This window comes from Lepus europaeus, chromosome 12 (assembly GCF_033115175.1).
Source record: "Lepus europaeus isolate LE1 chromosome 12, mLepTim1.pri, whole genome shotgun sequence".
Taxonomy (NCBI): domain Eukaryota; kingdom Metazoa; phylum Chordata; class Mammalia; order Lagomorpha; family Leporidae; genus Lepus; species Lepus europaeus.
Genome location: NC_084838.1, coordinates 40,433,555 through 40,451,919, shown reverse-complemented (window position 1 = coordinate 40,451,919; position 18,365 = coordinate 40,433,555). Strand labels below are relative to the sequence as shown.

The 18,365-nt window shown below is 49.2% G+C and overlaps 1 protein-coding gene across 1 annotated transcript; it reads right to left on the bottom strand.

Moving 5' to 3' along the window:
• Position 1: 1 nt before the first annotated feature.
• SPMIP6 (sperm microtubule inner protein 6) lies at positions 2–18,220 on the bottom strand. Its single transcript, XM_062208049.1, has 7 exons — positions 18,086–18,220; positions 5,524–5,668; positions 3,530–3,645; positions 2,180–2,255; positions 1,731–1,965; positions 570–656; positions 2–107 (listed from the first exon to the last, which is right to left on the bottom strand). Exons 1-7 carry the CDS (start codon positions 18,218–18,220, stop codon positions 2–4), a joined length of 900 nt encoding a protein of 299 aa, XP_062064033.1.
• Positions 18,221–18,365: the final 145 nt, after the last annotated feature.

Here is an 18,365-nt window from a genome sequence, read left to right as displayed (position 1 = left end):
TCTACCAGCAATGGTAGTCGGGATAGGTCTCAGACACAAATTCAGGGTGCACCACATAGTTGTCTCTCTGGGCACCACCTGTCTTCTTGAAGTGACTTGTATCCCATCTGCGAGGAGACATGGCTCAGAGCTTTTGGACCCTCACTCTTCCAAGTGGACATCTGACTTCGATTCTCAGTGCTGACCTTTGCAGCTAACAACTGACCCTGGGCTCCTACACTGCCCACCCCCACTCTCCACTGTTAACTTTGTGATAGCCAACACCCGCTCCTTAACACTGATTTCTTACCCTTTACTAAGCCCTGAGCCCAACACCCTTGACTCTGGGTAAGTCGACTACCAATGATACCCCCTCCATACGGGCCTCTTTGCCCTCTCTTGGGATCCTCTCTTTCCTTGCCAGCTTTGACTTCGCCATGGCACTAGCTCCCCCTGGTGGCATCTTCCTGTCAGTGCGTCGCGGGGGATAGTACCCACTCTAGCCACCGTCCCCCACCGACCCCCTGCCAGGGCAAAGGTGCCCGTGGTATGCAGCTGCGCGGAGGTGAGTGCGCGCGCGCCAGACTTACCTAAGGTTCGGACATGGGTAGTATGACGGCGGGAGAGTTGTAACAGCACATTCCATTCCGGGCCGGTGGTCGTAGGGTGACACAGCCCTGGAAGAAGCCGCGGTGGACAGGGAGGGGTCGGGCCTATGCTCCCAGTCTAGACCAGGCACCTAGGCGGTGCTTCCGTGGTCAGTCAGGGATCCTCCCTTTCCTTATACCTTGCGGAGACCCCACGGAAGCACCGCGTTCAGGAAGCCCCCCGGAAGTCCTCCTCCCCGCCAGGCCCCTGGGGGGAGAGTCCACTCCGGTCGTTGAGAACCTGGGAACCCCCGGGACTCCTGCTGTGGGGCAAGCAGTGTCTCCAGCATTATGGACAAGGCCGCGTTACTCAGACTCCTGGGAGCTGGGTCACTTTCCTGCTCTTCCATGCCCCCGCGAGGGATAAGCCGCAGCCGTGCACAATGGAGCAGGCTCTCTCGGCCTGAGGAGGGGCGGGGGACCATCCCTGGGCTAGGGACCGGGCTCCCAACCCCCTCTGCACAGCTCTCTAGACGCCCCGCCTGCGCTGTCCTGCCCTGCCCTGCCCGCCGCCTGGTCGCAGGCCCAACGCGGCGCGGCAGGCCAGGCTCTGCGGTGAGCTTGGGCCTGTGTCCCTAGCGGGAACAGGCGAGGACATCTACCTCCAAAGGTGGCGCGGGGCTCGGAGGAGGAGGCCGGGGCGCTCTGGGTCGCAATTCCTAGCCGTTAGCCCCTGGCAACGACCCCACCCCTTACCGACGGTGACCCCGGGGCCAGGAAGAGAGGGGATTTTTCTGAGAACACATGCACACCGCACGGCCACGTGTTCCCAGGGAGAGGGCAGGGCTGGCCGGCGTAGGAGCGTAAGGCGACTCCTGTTCGGGGTTTCCTCCTCAAATCGGCCTGCATGACCTGGAGCCCTGCGCATTTGGGACGGGGCCGCGGATTTGGAGCGACCTTCGCGCTGCTTCTCCCCGGCCTCCGCCGTCTGCCCAGGCTCTGGGGCCCGAGGGCGGGCCGGGGCCGTGCACGAGGCTGGTTACGGGCGGGCCGGGCGGCGGCCGCGGGCTAGAGGCGGGGCTGCGTGCGGACCCGAGCGCGCGCCTCCCGGTCTGCGGGGCCCCGGGCGGCGGGGCCCGCCTCAGCGGGCCGAGCCCTGCGAACCTTACAGTCGGCTGCTCGGCGCACAGAGGCCGCAGGCGGCGCTCCGTGTACGGCGCCTCGCCAGTGCAGTAGTCCATCCCGCGCAGGCAGTAGTGGCGGCCCGAGCAAGCGCTTTCGTAGCCGAGGTAGGGCAGGCGGCCCGGCAGCGGGTCCAAGCACCCGCATCGGGGCATGGCCCGCGGCAGCTGCTGGTTCCGCGACAGCGAGTTCAGCATGTTCACCACCACCTCGCGCTCTGTGTCCCGGAGCCCGGGAGCCCCAGAGGGTCACAGGGATGGGAAAGGGCAGGGTCAGAGACAAGGAGAGGAAGAGACAAAAACAGGGAGGCGTGGAGACAGGGCTACACCCTCGCCAGCACCCCCGGTCCCCGCCCTGCCCTCCTCCCGGCTCCCCGCACACCGCCCTGCCTTCTCGCTACCCGCTCCTTTCCCGGCCCCACCATCCTTTACCGTAGGCGTTGAGCCGCTCCGGTTTAGGAGGGTACTCCAAGGGCGTTCCTCGAGCTACCGTCTCCATCCCGGCGTCCTGCAAGTGGCACACGTGCTGCCTCAAGCCCTGACCCGGAAGAGCTGCTCCGCTTTTGGGGGTCCTCCCAGAACACCCCGACCTGCTCCCAGGCGGCGCCTTCCCTGGCCCTCGGCAGGTCCCTGGCTCTCCAGGGCTCGGAGTGTTGGGGGTTGTCGCCTGGCAACGCTTTTACTCCGCCTGCCGGGGCGGGCGGTGGTGGAGAGGGCTTGGGGGGTGGGGGGTGAGGGATGGCCCTGGGACCCTGCCTGGGGCGTCTGCTTCCGGTTTGACTCCTTTTTCCAGGTGACTGTGTGTGTGTTTGTGTCTGGGTGTCTCTCTAGGGGGTGCTTTCCCGTCAGAACTGCCTAGGATACCGGGGTGGGAGGGGAGGAATTCTGATTTCTAGTGAAAAAAGGGGATCTGGTCAATCACAGATCAGCTGTCTGCCGTCTATGTGAACTTCTGGGGCCAGCGTTGTGGCACAGATGGTTAAACCTCTGTCTGCGACGGCCGGTTTGAGTTCCCGCTGCTCCAGCTTCCTATCCAGTGCCCCGCTAATGCCCCTGGGAGGCCCAGGCAGTGGAGAATGGCCCAAGGGCTCAGGGCCCCTCAGGGCCCCTGCCACCCACCTGGGAGGCCTGACGGCTCCTGGATTCCACCTGGTACAGCTCCTGGCTGTTGCAGCCATTTGGGCTGTGAACTATCAGATGAAAGCCTCTCTCCTCCCTCTTCTCTCTCTCTCTCAATTCTGCTTTCCAAATAAATGAATCTTAAAAAAAGAACCTCTGCTCTGGCCTTGGATCCTGCCATGGGTCCTCTGGCCTGGGCCTGGGGCTGACCTCCCTCTGAACTCAGAAGACTAGTGCTGAACAGCTTTGCTCTCTTGCTTTTTGTCCTGTTTACATCACAAAGGAGGGCCAGCTACAGCAGGCAGACTGAGGGTCACAGGGGCCAAGACCACATGGGGAGGGGCTGGTTGGCACGTTTCAGAAAGATCCCCACAGGTCTGGTCAAATGTTGAGACCCAGAGACCCAGCAAAGCCGCAGTCCTGGGCTCCCTTTTCAGCTAGAAAATACAAACCCTAGTTTCACAGATGGGGCCAAGACCCATGTTGATGGGAAAGGAAGGAGGGACTAATGGTCCAACAGCAGCGGCTGTGGTTTGGGAGGAGTGGGGTGTGTGTGTGTGTGTGTGTGTAACACAGTAGATACCTTAGGCAGTCGGGGGAGGCAGGTGGTGTACTTGTTCCAGTGGCGTGTGTGTGTGCATGCGTGTGGAACACAGTAGATACCTTAGGCAGTCGGGGGAGGCAGGTGGTGTACTTGTTCCAGTAGGGACTGTTGTACCGTGCTGTCCTCCACGTGTTGTAACGGTCACTGCTCAGGTAGCATGGGCTGCACTTATCTGCTTAATCACAGGGATGGAGATGTCAGATACTCAGTGAGTGTTACTCTGGATCTGGGACCCCCAGGTGCTTCTCCTCTGACCCCTGGCACAAAGCTGACGTCCTTGGCCTCCCTCAGGGCAATCCCTAAGCCCAGTATGACCCCACACTTGTCTTTGACACTGGAGTACAGCCCGTGTCCCACCTAAGGCAAGCTTCTGAGTGGCATCCCTTGCACTGGTCAGTTGTCATCCTGGCACTACCCTCTGTTGATCATCTTCCACATCCAAGCTCCACAGTTTGCCTGTTCTGCCTCCTTAGAACCATTTCACTCTAACCCCTCTACCAGTGTCCCATATCAGTGCCTTAACCAGGGGATAGTATAATGTCATTGTTAATAGAGGCTCCGAAAATAGACTGCCTGGGTTCAAACTTCAGTTCTGTAAATTATCAGCTGTGTCTGAGCTTGACCAAGTTAATTATGTGCAACGTTAAAATGGGGATAATAGAGCTGTTAGGAGGTTTAAATGGGTCTCATATGAGAAACATCTAGAATGGTGTCTGGCACACAAAAAAACTATCATGACTAGCATACCAGTCTCTTTGCCTCGTTGAAATCCTATAATACAACCTCAACACAGAAGCCATGAAAATTTTCGTTTTTCACAAATGAAGCGACACTGTCCAAGACACTTCCCTGCTTCAAACCTGCACAGTCACTGAGTCCTGTCCCACAAGGCTTTGCACCATCTACTCTCCCAAAGTCTGAAAGAACACGTGAGAGACAGAAGGAAGGAAATCCTAGAGGGAGAGCAGGTGTGTGAGGGGAGGAGGGGGACTCTTGGGATTTGGTGGGTTGGATATAGTAAGTTTGAGATGTCTGGGGACATCCAGGTAAAAATGGCCATGATCAGATGGAAGAGTGGAATTCTGGTGCCAGGTCAGGTCTGGAAATGAAGACTTGGAGCCACCAGTGACTGAAGCCACGAGTAGGTGAGATAAAATGGCCTTGGGAGAGGAGCAAGGGGAGAAGAGGGCTCAGGATGGCATCCAGAGGAAGCCAGTTTTCCACGGTGGGTGCACAAGACCCAGGAAAGTGAGACATCAGAGAAGCTGAGGGAGGAAGTAGTTTCCAGAAGTAGAGAAGGGGAGCAGAGTGAAATGCATAAGGTGGGTCTCCTCGGGTAAAGACGGAAGAGCCCCAAGGCTTGGGGGATTGAAACCACACAAGGTCACTTCAAGGCTTTGAGTGTAGGAGATGCAGACTCCCAACTTCAGTTGGCAATTATCAATTCACTCAACAAATATTTGTGAAACTTTCAGCTATTTTAGATGGAGGGAATGCATCTTGAATAAGCCAAGACTCTGCTCTTTTGGAATGCACAGGGGGACAGCTCAAAAACCTAACCGAATGAGCTAATTTCTCATGGAGTGTAAGAAGGGCAGGAAAAGAAGAGACAGTATAGACTACACTTTGGAGAATCTTGGCTGTGAAAGAGAGGAGCAAAGGGGATTTTGAGGCATGAAGACGTTAGAGAAGGTTATAGATTGAGGGAAAGAAGTTTGGTGGGATGGAGAGGTGCAGGAAAAATAACATCTGGAGAGATTTGTTTGAAGGAAGTTAATATTCTCTCCACCTCTCTATGGATGAGATTCAGGTCTCTTCCACTTCTTTTTTCACCCACAAGGAGTTCCCGCACAAAGAGCCAAAGGGTCAGGTCAGGCGGTTGGTGGTCAGGTTGGAGTGGCGGGGGACGTGGTTAGGAGAAGCGTAGGTCCCTGGTGGAGTTAGGAGTTGGTGTAGGATCAGGATGGACATTGTGCTCAAAGTTAGGTTCAGGTTCATGCTCATTCTTGGGGTTGCTGCTGGGGTCAGAGCTGGGTGAGGGTTGAGGCCCTACCTTCGTATTGAGAAAGCCAGTACTTCTCAGGCAAATAGGGGTGTCCCGATATGGAACTCTTATAGCTGTAGTCCTGGTTATTACATTTGACCATCTTCTGCAGGGCTTCAGGATCCACGTGGCGCTCCATGGTTTGAGTCAAACCCTGGGCAAGGAGGGGGGAGAGAAGTGGGTAGACGCATAGAGACCTGGAGCCTTGCTGGACCCAGACCAGATAAGATCATCCCAGGTGGGTCTCTGAACCCCCTTCCCCATGCAAAAGGGATTCTCATGCCAGTCTTTGTCACTCTGCATAGTACCTGTGTGTGAATCCCTCCCTTCCTCCCTTCTTCTCTCTCTCTATCTCTCCCTCCTCCTCTCTCTCTCTTCCTTTTTTCTTTCCATCCAAGACTAGGGGTTGTAGCCAGGCTCGTGTCCTCAGAGTGGTTTTCTGAATGTCTCATTTCTGTCTTTTCTTGAAGGTCAAGGCTGACTGTCTCTGTCTTCTTCCTTCGGGACTGTGTGCTGCCTGGGAGCAGGGTTTAGATCTATGCCAACAGAACCACAGGGCCCTGGCACAATCTGCAGCCTCTTGGAGGGGTCTTAGACAGGGAGGGCTGTCTGGGAGTTTGGCACCTTGAAGGATCTGGAAGGAGGTGCACCCACTGTAATACTGAATTCCCTGGACTCCGATCCGTTCCTGATTCCACCGTGGCTCTGACCCTGGCATCAATGTTACCCTTGATCCTGACTTTTGCGTTACCCTGCTCCTCATCCTACCTTGACCTTTTCTCTGTTCTTGGTCCGGGCCCTGGGCCCTTTCTCTTCTGGGGGTTTCCCTCATCTAATCCTTTCAACTCCTTGTTTGGCCACATCTGTGGAGGCCCAGATCAAGTCTCTACCCTTTGGAATCCTCTTGTCCTCAACTGAGGGCAGTTGTAAGCCTACAGTTTTAAGTTTCTGAAAAGACAGCTGGGCCATAGGAATGAGGGACATCCGCAAAGTCAGACACCAGAAAGGGTTCCCTCATAAAGGGCAGTGAGGTGCTGGGACGGTGACGCTGCCACCAGCACTTGCCCCTGTGATTTTAATAGCAGAAGCTTCTTTGGGCCAGGGTCGAGCCCTTGGTGCTCTCAGTGCTCCAACCACCCTGAAATCGCTCAGCTCGGGGGCTTCTGGGATCGTCTGCGCCCAGCTGTGGTCGTTTGGTGGGCAGAATATGTGAGATGTAGGTGCAGAGGTCCCATGACTCAGCACTTCCCTGAGCTGCTGCCACACACACACACACACACACACAGTGCATCCAGATACACTCATTAAACACGTACAGGTATACATCCATCTATACACTCTCAAGCATAACCTACTCACACACGAAACACTCAGAGCCACATACACACAAATGCAAGAGCAGCCTTTTAGAACTCATAGATTTTTGGTTAGAGGCTTTCCTCAGATGGCTGCAATCGTCGTCAGCTCATGGGCTGGACACTGACAAAGCATATTGGAGGCTTTGAGCTGCAGATGGGCTTTGCCAACCCAAGTGTCACTGTAGGATGATCTGCTTGGACGATTTTGCTTTTTCCTCTCAAGCTGTGACATCAGGATCTGCAGGTCTTTCCTCTTGGGCTGATGAGATTCCACAGAAGAGACTTCCAGTCTTTGGCCTGAGGTCTGAGACTGTGGCCAGTGGTCTGAGACTAGTGCCCCAGAGGTGTGCAGGGGGCTCTGCTCTCCAGTGTGTGGAGGCTTGTTTTCAGTATGGCATCCTGCCTTCGGCTCGTATCCCTGCTCCCAAGGTCCTTGCCAAAAACTAAGCCTTCTGACTTGCAGAGACTGATGTAGGCGGTCACCCTCTGGCATGGACTAGAAGGGAGATTCGTGGGTTTTATGGCTTATTAAATAAGCTTTCAAATAATTCTTATTTTAGCCTTGGTGCTGTCCTGTTTTCAGTTCCAGAGAAGACTAGGATTACCCGCGGCTGAGCACTTTGGAACTTGTACAGTTTTAAGTTGAATTATGTATTGCGTTTCTACTGCTGGCTTTGGATTCAGCTTTCAGATCTGTTGTGGGTTACTACCTACTTGTCATGCTTCCAGTTTTCGAAAGTTTGTTGCCATTGACCCTCCCTTCTTATCACCAGTTTATGTCCTAAATATCCACGTAGTATAGTTTCAGGAGGGAGCCAAAACGTGTGTGTTTGATGTTAATTCAGAGAATTATAGTTCTTTATTCTATACACTAATCCTTAGTGAGAAGTACTACATGTTGCAAATCTTTCAGTTTGTGCTTTTTTTAAAAAAAAAAAAAGATTTAAAAGGCAGAGTGACAGAGAGAGGGAGGATACACACACACATACACACACACAGAGACAGAGAGAGACAGAGAGAGACAGAGAGAGCAGAGAGAAAAGTCTTTCATCTGCTGGTTCACTCTGCAAGTGCCTGAAATAGCCAGAACTGGACCAGGCGGAAGCTGGGAGCCAGGAGCTCCATCCTGGTCTCTCACATGAGTAAGGGAACCAAGTACTTGGGCCAGCGTCTGTTGCCTCCCAGGTGTATTAGCAGGCAGCTGGATCAGAGGTGGAGGCAGGAGTCGATATGGGCTGCAGGTGTCCCAAGTGTGGTTTTAATCAGCTGTGCCAAAATGTCCACCTGGAGATTTTTACCTCTAATTTCCTTTATGGTATCTTTGATAAACAGAACAGAAGTTCTTAATTTGGGGTGGATGTTTGGTGTTGTGGTTAAAACACACTTAGGACATCAGCATCCCATATCAAAGTGCCTTGGTTTGAGTCCTGGTTCTGCTTTAGAATCCAGCTTCCTGCTACTGTGCCTCCCTTGGAGGCAGCAGGTGATGGCTCAAGTACTTGGGTCCCTGCCACCCATGTGGGAGACCTGATGGAGTTCCTGGCTCCTGACTTCAGCCTGGCCCAGCCCTGGATGCTGTGGGAATTTGAGGAGTGAACCAGTGAATGCATGAAAGATATTTCTCTCTCTCTTGAATAAATAATAAATGAATGAATAAAAATAAATTCTTAATTTTAATATAATGTGTTAAACTCTTCTTTCATGGTTAGTGCTTTTTTTGTGACATGTTCGAGAAATCCATACATAGTTTCCATTGGCTTTTGCTTCTAAAAGCTATACAGTATTGCTTTCCATATTTAATTAGTCAAGAGTTGCTTCTTGGGTTTGATATGAGTTAGGAATCAATTTTATTTTTATGCATAGGGGTAGCCAATTGTCTCATTGAGTAGTCTGTCTTTCCTCAGATTTGTGATGCTACTGCAAATCTGATATATCTTTTTTCCCCATAGCTTTATTTTCAGCAATGTCTGTTGTATATTGATTGTGTGGGTCTATTTCTGATATATTCTAGTCTATTAGACAATTTGTCTATTTCTATAGCTTTGTAATAAATATTAATATCTGATTGAACAAGTCCTCTTCTTTAGATGTGCTTTATCTATTTTTTTGGGCTTTGCTCTTCTCTATTGATTTTAGAAGCAGCTTGGTAAATTCCTTTTAAAAATCCTATTGGGAATTTAAGCAGAATTGCATTAAATCTTTATGATAGCAGCTTTTCATATTTGTGAGCATATTATCTCTCTCAATTTTATATTAGTCTTTTAGAAAGTATTCAGTACAATTTCATACTATCTACATTTTTTACACACATTGTTAACTTATTTCCATTTAACTTTTTTTGTTGTTTGAATATATATATATTGAATATATATATATATTTTGTTGCTTGAATATATATATATATATTTTTTTTTTTTTGACAAGCAGAGTGGACAGTGAGAGAGAGAGAGAGAGAGAAAGGTCTTCCTTTACCGTTGGTTCACCCTCCAATGGCTGCTGCAGCTGGCGCGCTGCGGCCGGTGCACCGCACCGATCCGAAGCCAGGAGCCAGGTGCTTCTCCTGGTCTCCCATGCAAGTGCAGGGCCCAAGCATTTGGGCCATCCTCCACTGCACTCCCGGGCCACAGCAGAGAGCTGGCCTGGAAGACGGGCAACCAGGACAAAATCTGGCGCCCCGACCGGGACTAGAACCCGGTGTGCTGGCACCGCAGGCAGAGGATTAGCCCATTGAGCTGCTGTGCCAGCCGAATGATGTATATTTTAAAAATTATGCTTTCTAAGGGGTCAGCATTATGGTGCAGCAGGTTAAGCTGCTGCTTGCAGCACTGGCGATACTGAAGTTCCATATTGGAGCACCGGTTTGATTCCCAGCTGCTCCACTTCTGATCCAGCTCCCTGCTTATGCACTTGGGAAAGCAACAGAAGAGGATGCAAGTGCTTGGGCTTCTGCCTTGATGGAGTTCTTGGGTCGTGGCTTTGGCCCAGCCAGGTCTCTGCTGTTGCAGCCACTGGGGAGTGAGCCAGCAGATGGGAGATCTCCCTCTCTGTCTCTTCCTTTCTCCCTCTGTCACTCTTCCTATCAAATGAATAAGTAAATAAATAAAATATATAGATATGTATTTTTTTTTTGATAAGGCAGAGTGGACAGTGAGAGAGACAGAGAGAGAAAGGTCTTCCTTTTTCCGTTGGTTCACCCTCCAATGGCCGCTGATCCGAAGCCAGGAGCCAGGTGCTTCCTCCTGGTCTCCCATGCGGGTGCAGGGCCCAAGCACTTGGGCCATCCTCCACTGCCCTCCCGGACCACAGCAGAGAGCTGGACTGGAAGAGGAGTAATCGGGACTAGAACCCGGCGCCCATATGGGATGCTGGCACCACAGGCGGAGGATTAACAAAATGAGCCACAGCGCTGGCCCCAGATTTTTTTTTTTTTTAATTATTTTTATTTACTTGGAAGCCAAAGTCACACAGAGAGGTCGGGGGAGACACAGGGTTGGGGTGGGGGCGGGAGAGAGAGAGAGAGAGGGAGAGGGAGAGATCTTCCATTTGCTGGTTCATTCCCCAAATGGCCACAATGGCCAGGATTGGGCCAGGCCAAAGCCGGGAGCCAGGAACTTCTTCCAGGTCTTCTACAGGAGTGCCAAGGCCCAAGCACTTGGCCCATTCTCCACTGCTTTTCCAGACGCATTAGTAGGGAGCTGGATCAGAAGTGCAGCTAGCCGGACTCAAACTGACACCCCTATGGGATGCTGGTGTCGCAGACAGTGGCTTAACCCAGTATGCCACAATGCTGGCCCCTCTTCTTTTTTTCAAAAGAGTTATTTTATATATTTGAAAGTCAGAGCTACAGAGAGAGAAGGAAGAGAGAGCTTCCATCCAGTGGTAACTCCCCAGATGGCCACAATATCTGTTTCTTCCTTTCCCATCCTTATATCTTTTTATTTTTTCTTTCCTTGATGTCCTGGCTAGGCCCTCCAGTACAATGTTGAATAGAAGCAATGATAGTGAACATCCTTGCCTTGATACCAGTTTTAAAAATGATTGCTTTTAACATATAACCAATCAGAATGATCTTGGTTTTATACTTTTGGTATACATCTTTATCAGATTAGGGAAGTTTCCTTCTATTTCCGTTTTCTGTTTTTGTTTTAAATGATGAATGGGTATTGATTTTTAGCAACTTCCATTTCTATATCTTTTTTCAAATATCTTTTTGAAGTATAATTTACATGCCATGCAATCTGCTGTTGAGTACAATTCAAGGATTCTTAGTAAATTTATAGAATTGTTCAACTACCCCTACAATCCTATTTTATAAGTACTATCACCCCCCAAAAATGTTTCTCATGCCTATTTATTTCTGAATAATTGAAATGATCTTGTGGTTTTCTCCTTAAATATGTTAACATGATGTTAAGCTGGCACCGCGGCTCAATAGGCTAATCCTCCGCCTGCGGCGCTGGCACCCTGGGTTCTAGTCCCGGTCGGGGTGCCAGATTTTGTCCCTGTTGCCCCTCTTCCAGGCCAGCTCTCTGCTGTGGCCCAGGAAGGCAGTGGAGGATGGCCCAAGTGCTTGGGCCCTGCACCCGCATGGGAGACCAGGGGAGGCACCTGGCTCCTGCCATCGGATCAGCGAGATGTGCTGGCTGCAGCAGCCATTGGAGGGTGAACCAACGGCAAAGGAAGACCTTTCTCTCTGTCTCTCTCTCTCTCTCACTATCCACTCTGCCTGTAAAAAACAAAAACCAAACAAAAAAAACATGATGAATGACATTTTTCCAATGTTAAAACAGCCCCCCCCTTTTTTTTATTTGATAGGTAGAGTTTTAGACAGTGAGAGAGACAGAGAGAAAGGTCTCCCTCCATTGATTCACTCCCCAAATGGCCGCTATGGCTGGAGCTGCGCTGATCCGAAGCCAGGAGCCAGGTGCTTCCTCCTGGTCTCCCATGCCGGTGCAGGGGCCAAAGGACTTGGGCCATCCTCCACTGCCCTCCCGGGCCACAGCAGAGAGCTGGACTGGAAGAGGAGTAATCGGGACTAGAACCCGGTGCCCATATGGGATGCCAGCGCCGCAGGCAGAGGATTAACCAAGTGAGCCACAGCGCCGGCCCCACCAGCCTTGCATTTATGGAATAAATACAACTTAACCATCATGGATTACTTTTTAGACACTTCTGGGTACAGTTTGCTAATAATATTCACTTAGAATTTTTGCTTTTATATTTATGTATAATTTTATACTGATGTCTAATTTTTATTCTTACTTTTTTATCAAAAGTGTATGGCTTCATAGAATGAGTTGGGAAGCATCTTCTTTTCTCCTGTTCTCTGGAAGATTTTGTGTAATATTGAATAAGGGGCCAGTGCTGTGGCATAGCAGGTAAAAGCTATTGCCTGCAGTGCCAGCATCCCTTATGGATGCCAGTTCGAGTCCTAGCTGCTCCTCTTCTGATTCAGTTCTCTGCTGTGGCCTGGGAAAGCAGTGGAAGACGGCATAAGTCCGTGGGCTCCTGCACCCGCATGGGAAGACCTGGAGGAGGCTTCTGGCTACTGGCTTTGGATCAGTGTAGGTCCGGTCATTGGAGCCAGTTGGGGAGTGAACCAGCGGATGGAAGACCTCTCTCTCTCTGTGCCTCTCCTCTCTCTGTGTAACTCTGACTTTCAAATAAATAAATAAATATTTAACAAAAAAGATTGAAATAAACTTCACCTTGAATGTTTGTGAAGACTTTTTTTTTTTTTTTTTTTTTTTTTAGCAGTAAGCATGCTAGCAAAGTTTAATGAAGAGAAATAAAGAAGAGAGTACACCTGACAGACCAGGTGGGCCTATTAGTAAAGAGTTAGTTGCGAAAGCCCTAATTTCCTATGCTGGGTATTTTCTTTGTCGGAAGCTTAAAATTATTGGTTTAATTTCCTTAATTGTTATTGGAGCACTCAGCTTTTTCTAATTCTTCTAGAACTGGCAAATTTTACTTTTCTAGTGTTTGTCTATTGGTTTTCAATTATTAGCATGAATTTGTTTGGAACATTCTTGTAATATCTTTTATTCTTGTAGATCCATGGTTAGACCCTTCTTCCATTCATATTTTCTTGTCTTTTTTTCTTGATTGAGCAGAAGAGATTTTATCTTATGAGTCTTGTCAAAGAACCAACTTTTGGCTGTTGACCTTTGAATCTTTGCTTTCTAGGTTAGCTTTTCTTCTTATCAGTACCTCCATTCTATTACTTTCCATTTATTCTGTTTTTCCTCCCATAATTTATTAAATATGATCCTCTGCTTCTTCATGTTTCACCTTTTATCTTTACGTAGACAAACATTTAGGCTTTTCTCCCCAATCTTGAAGCTCTTCACAAATTTCGAGATGCAGTCTTTTCAGTTCTGAGCATTTGTACATTTCTGTTTTGAGTTCTTGCTTGACTCATTACTTGGAACGTTATTTCTGGGGGCCAGTGCTGTGGCGCAGAGAGTAAAGCCACCTCCCGCAATGCTTGACCTATCAGTAATTGTTGTGTGTTAAAATGGAATATGTTGGATGTTGTCAGTTTCTCCTTCTAGCAATTCGATTAGGTTAGTACACATTTAGAAGTGTAGTATCTTCCAGGAGAGTCAAAACTTTGTCATTTATATGTGCTCCATCTAAAAAAGTCTGTGTGTGCATTTAACCTGAAAGTCCCTTTTGTATGTTAGTTATTCACTTGCTCAGCTTTTTGTTATTGTGTCTGAATCAGTCATTTGGAACAAAACTAAAATATTAGAAAGCAAAACCACTATGAGTCATATGAGAGTTATTTTAGGGGTTAGACTTTACATAATCGCAGGAACCCATTAAGAACTCTGCATGCCTGTTGTCAGGAAGGAAAGCTGGATGTGACGTGGGGAAGAGCAAGGACAAAGGAGCCCATGAGGACAAGCGAGAGCCTACGTCTGGCTTGTTGCTGCCAACCTTGATGATGTGTTTGGCCTTCGGGAGAACTGGTGCCCTTGGCCACGGAGCTGCACACACGCTTGGCCCAGGTCCCAGAGAAGGTGGAGGAGGCAATCCAGCTGGAACTGAAGAATTGTAGTTGGATGCTGCCCTATGTTAATAAGAGAAACTACAAAACCAGCAACATCGTGCGCAAGCCCCGCTGTGCCTGGTGCCCCACACCAACCTTCAGAAGTAAAAACAGCTGCTCATTCATTCGTCTCCCAAATTTCTTGCAACTTTTGTGGCCGCTGGGGAACCACGGAGGGAAGGGAATTCTGGAAGTATTTGAAAGTACAAAACTACAATGTCTTGTGCCCTCTTTAGAACAATGGAAGGATCTTGGAACACCTTAACTCTGCCCTGTTCTAATTTAATAATATTGTTTTCTAACATCCTAGTTCTTTCTTTAAATATTATAAAAACCATTGTTTTTCATATTTTCTTAAATTTGCTTGTGTCTATCATCAGTTTGTCGCCTTCCTTCTTGCATCCCAGACTTGCCTTCTCCCCAAATTATACCCTTAGAAGTTGCTTTACTATAGATCTAATGGAATAAACATTTCAGTTTGTGTTCACCAGAAGATGTCTATTTTTTCCCTTTGTTCTTGAAAGAATGACACTTTGAAGATATTTTCTCTCTCCCTGCTTTCAAGGGCATTTCTCCACTGGTGTTCTGTAGTTTGTCGTGAAGTACTTAACTGGGGAATATTTCTTCTTTGATTCTGTATCTGTGGAGTCATATTTTTCATTGGTTCTGGAAAAATCTGAGCCTTTTCCCCCTCAGATAATGCCTATTCTTTCACTTCTTTCCTTCTGGGAGTACAGTCGGATGTGTGTGGATCTTTCATCCTGTCCTTTAATATTGCTTGATTTCTTAAAAGATAAATATTTTTCCAGTTTGTCTCTGCTTCATTCTGGGGAAATTCAATCTATCTTTTATTTCATTAAAATTCTTCAGCAATGTATGATCTGCTGTTTAACCCAGTCACTGGATTTTTGGTCTTAACAAATATATTTCTCATTTCTAAAATTTCTATTCAGTTCTTTTTTAAAAATTTTCATTTTAAAAATTAATGTTTTGATTATTGATCAGTAATTTCATGTTTTTAAAAATTATTTATTTATTTGAAAGGCAGAAATACAGAGTAGGGAGGGAGAGAGAGAAAGAGAGGCAGAGGCAGAGAGAGGACTTCCATCTTCTGGTTCACTCCCCAAATGGCCACAATGGCTGGGGCTTGGCCAGGCTGAAGCCAGGAGCTGGGAGCTTTATCCAGGTCTCCCATGTGGGTTCAGGGGCCCAAGCACTTAGTCCATCTTCCACTGTTTCCCAGGCACATTAGCAGGGAGCTGGATTGAAGTGGAGAAGCCAGGACTCGAACCAGAACCCATATGAGATGCCTGCACTGCAGGCGGAGGCTTATTTTATTTCTTGTGAGCTCATAGTTGATTGGCTTTACTCTGAAGACTACCTGGAAACCTACATTAAGGATGTTTTCCATCACAGAAGACAGACATTAATCTGTGTGTGTGTGTGCACGCACATGCACTCTGGAAGGTCAGGGAGCCAGGGTATTGAACTTTCTGGTTCAGTTTGGAATTTACAGATTTAGTTCCTCCAGTTTAAGGCCAGTTTAAGGCATAAGCTTCCTCCTGTAGTGCTGATATTGACATCTGGTCTTGCAGAAAACCTGTCTTTTTAAGTATACTTACCACTCACCTCCATGAGTCCAAAACAAGATAAAATTTTGTTTTTATGCAGGACATGGTTGTTTTGAAAGCAGAAGTGTCCTGTAGTTTTTCTCGACCACTATATGGTCAGAGCAGAAGCCTTTGCTTCATTCTTAGTCCTACTGCTAACCCACCTGACTTTCACTCCTTGCCAGGCATTGAAGCTCTCTGGTCAGGGCACCAAGTTACCACATCCGAGAGGTCCCCTTCTGTGTCAGCAACACTTGACACTGACTTTTATCTAATAATGCTGTCTTAGGGCCAGCACCGTGGCACAGAGGGTTAAGCCGCTGCCTGTGACACTGGCATCCCACAGCTGAGCTGATTCGTGTCCCAGCTGCACTGCTTCTGATCCAACTCCCTGCTAATGCACTTGGGAAAGCAGTAGAAGATGACCCACGGTTAGGCCCCTGCTCGTGGGAGACTCCAATGGAGTCTGGGCTCCTGGCTGTGGCTTGACTCAGCTCTGGCTGTTCTGGCCATTTGAGGAGTGAAACAGTAGATGGAAGACTCACTCTCCCTCCCTCTCTTTCTGCTTTTTAAATAAAAGAAATCTTGGGGCCTGTGCTGTGGCTCACTTTGTTAATCCTCTGCCTGTGTCACCAGCATCCCATATGGGCGCCAGGTTCTAGTCCTGGTTGCTCCTCTTCCAGTCAGCTCTCTGCTGTGGCCCGGGAAGGCAGTGGAGGATGACCCAAGTGCTTGGTCCCCTGCACCCACATGGGAGACCAGGAGGAAGCACCTGGCTTGTGGCTTTGGATCAGCATAGCTCTGGCTATAGCGGCCATTTTGGGGGTGAACCAATGGAAGGAAGACCTTTCTCTCTGTCTCTCTCACTGTGTAACTCTGTTAAATAAATTAAAAAAAGAAAGAAAAGAAATCTTTACAAAATTAATGCTGGGAGCTGGCACTGTGGCATAGTGAGTTAAGCTGTCACCTGTAGTGCCAGCATCCCACATGGGTGCTGGTTTGAGTCCTGGCTGCTCCATTTCCAATGCAGCTCCCTGCTAATGCTTCTGGGAAAGCAGCAGAGGATGGCCCAAGATTCTGGCTCCTGGCTTCAATCTGGCCCAGCTCCAGCTGTGGCAGCCATTTGGGGAGTGAACCAGTGGATGGAAACTCTCTCTCTCTCTCTCTCAGTAACTTTGCCTTCCAAATAAATAAAATAAATCTTAAAAAAATTAATTCAACCATGACACTTGCAGGTTCAGAAACTTGGAGCCTCCATCATAGCCTGAAAGGCCCTTCTTAGTCTGCAGGCTCCTCTTCCACCACAGGGCTAACTGCTCCTGCTCCAGCAATCTCAGTTCCGGGTCTGGGTCTGCCACTCCCCGCCCCCCCCATGCTGCCTTCTCTCCCAGCTTTCCTCTGCTGGAAGCCTCCTCCCCTGGATCACCCGGTAGACCTGCCCTTGAGCTCCCCAAGCGCTCCCCTATCAGCCTGTGCCTCCACCGGGGTCTGCTCCACACTGGTGACCGTCCTCTGTTCACTTGTTTGCTGTAACCTCCACAAAAGCGGGCCATGGTCTTTCCTTTTTGTATTCTCGATGCCTGTACATGAAGATACTCAGTGGGGGCTGGCGCCGTGGCTCACTTGGTTAATCCTCTGCCTGTGGCGCCGGCATCCCACATGGGCACCGGGTTCTAGTCCCGGTTGCTCCTCTTCCAGTCCAGCTCTCTGCTGTGGCCCGGGAAGGCACTGGAGGATGGCCCAAGTGCTTGGTCCCCTGCACCCGCATGGGAGATCAGGAGGAAGCACCTGGCTCCTGGCTTCAGATCAGCATAGCTCCAGCCTTAGTGGTCATTTGGGGGGGGGGGTGAACCAACGGAAGGAAGACCCTTCTCTCTCTCTCTCACTGTCTAACTCTGTCAAATAAAAAATTAAAAAAAAAAAAGATACTCAGTGATGTTTTGTTGGATGGTGCACCCAGATGAATTCTCTTAGGCAGAGTCAGACTCAGAGGTGTCCTCTCATTTTTGTGAAAGCTGAACAGTCCCTCCTGGTCACCCGTCTTCAGGCACACACAGACCCAAGGATCCTGGGATACACATGTATAAAGATATGCCTACAGAATATTTTCTGGCCTTTCCCCACAGGCAGCCTCAGGACCTTTGCACTTTCTGATCACTCTGGAACTTTCAGCTCTTCACATGACTAGTTCTCTCTCATCCTTCTAGTCTCAACTCAATGTCATCTCGAGAAAAAGAGGTCTTTCATGGACTAGGTAACTCTCTCTTTCCATTTCTAGTTCCCTATTGATTTCCTTGGACAATTTATAAAATCCTTATTTCTTGTTTATTGTCTATCTCTCCCTACCTCTTACGCTGATGTAATTCCATGAGGTCAGGATCTTGCACTATTTTATATGCCACTGTGAATTCTTTGTCTAGGCAAATGAATAAAACACAAATGCAAAGCTACAAATAATTACAAACACAAGATGACAACCCTGCATTTCCAACCATCTAGACAGCCATGGCCATAAACTCTGGCCCACCCCCCCCCAAACCTCCACTTACCGGGGTCACAAACTTATTTGCCTCCCAGGCCCACAGAGGTGGGTCCTTGTAGACCTCCTTGATGGAGGTAGGAGCCCTGTAGGAGTCATTGTAGGTGCTGATGGGGGTCTTGGTCTTCCGGGAGAAGAGGAACATGGTAGCGTCTGGGGGATTCGGTGGTGGGCTCTACCTACCAAGGGCTCTTGCTGGACATCAGTGACCACCCCTCCCCCCACACCTCCAGCCCGGCAGGTGCCCCAGCTGCTGTGCCCCCCTGCTGTGGAGGATGCCTCAGCTTTCC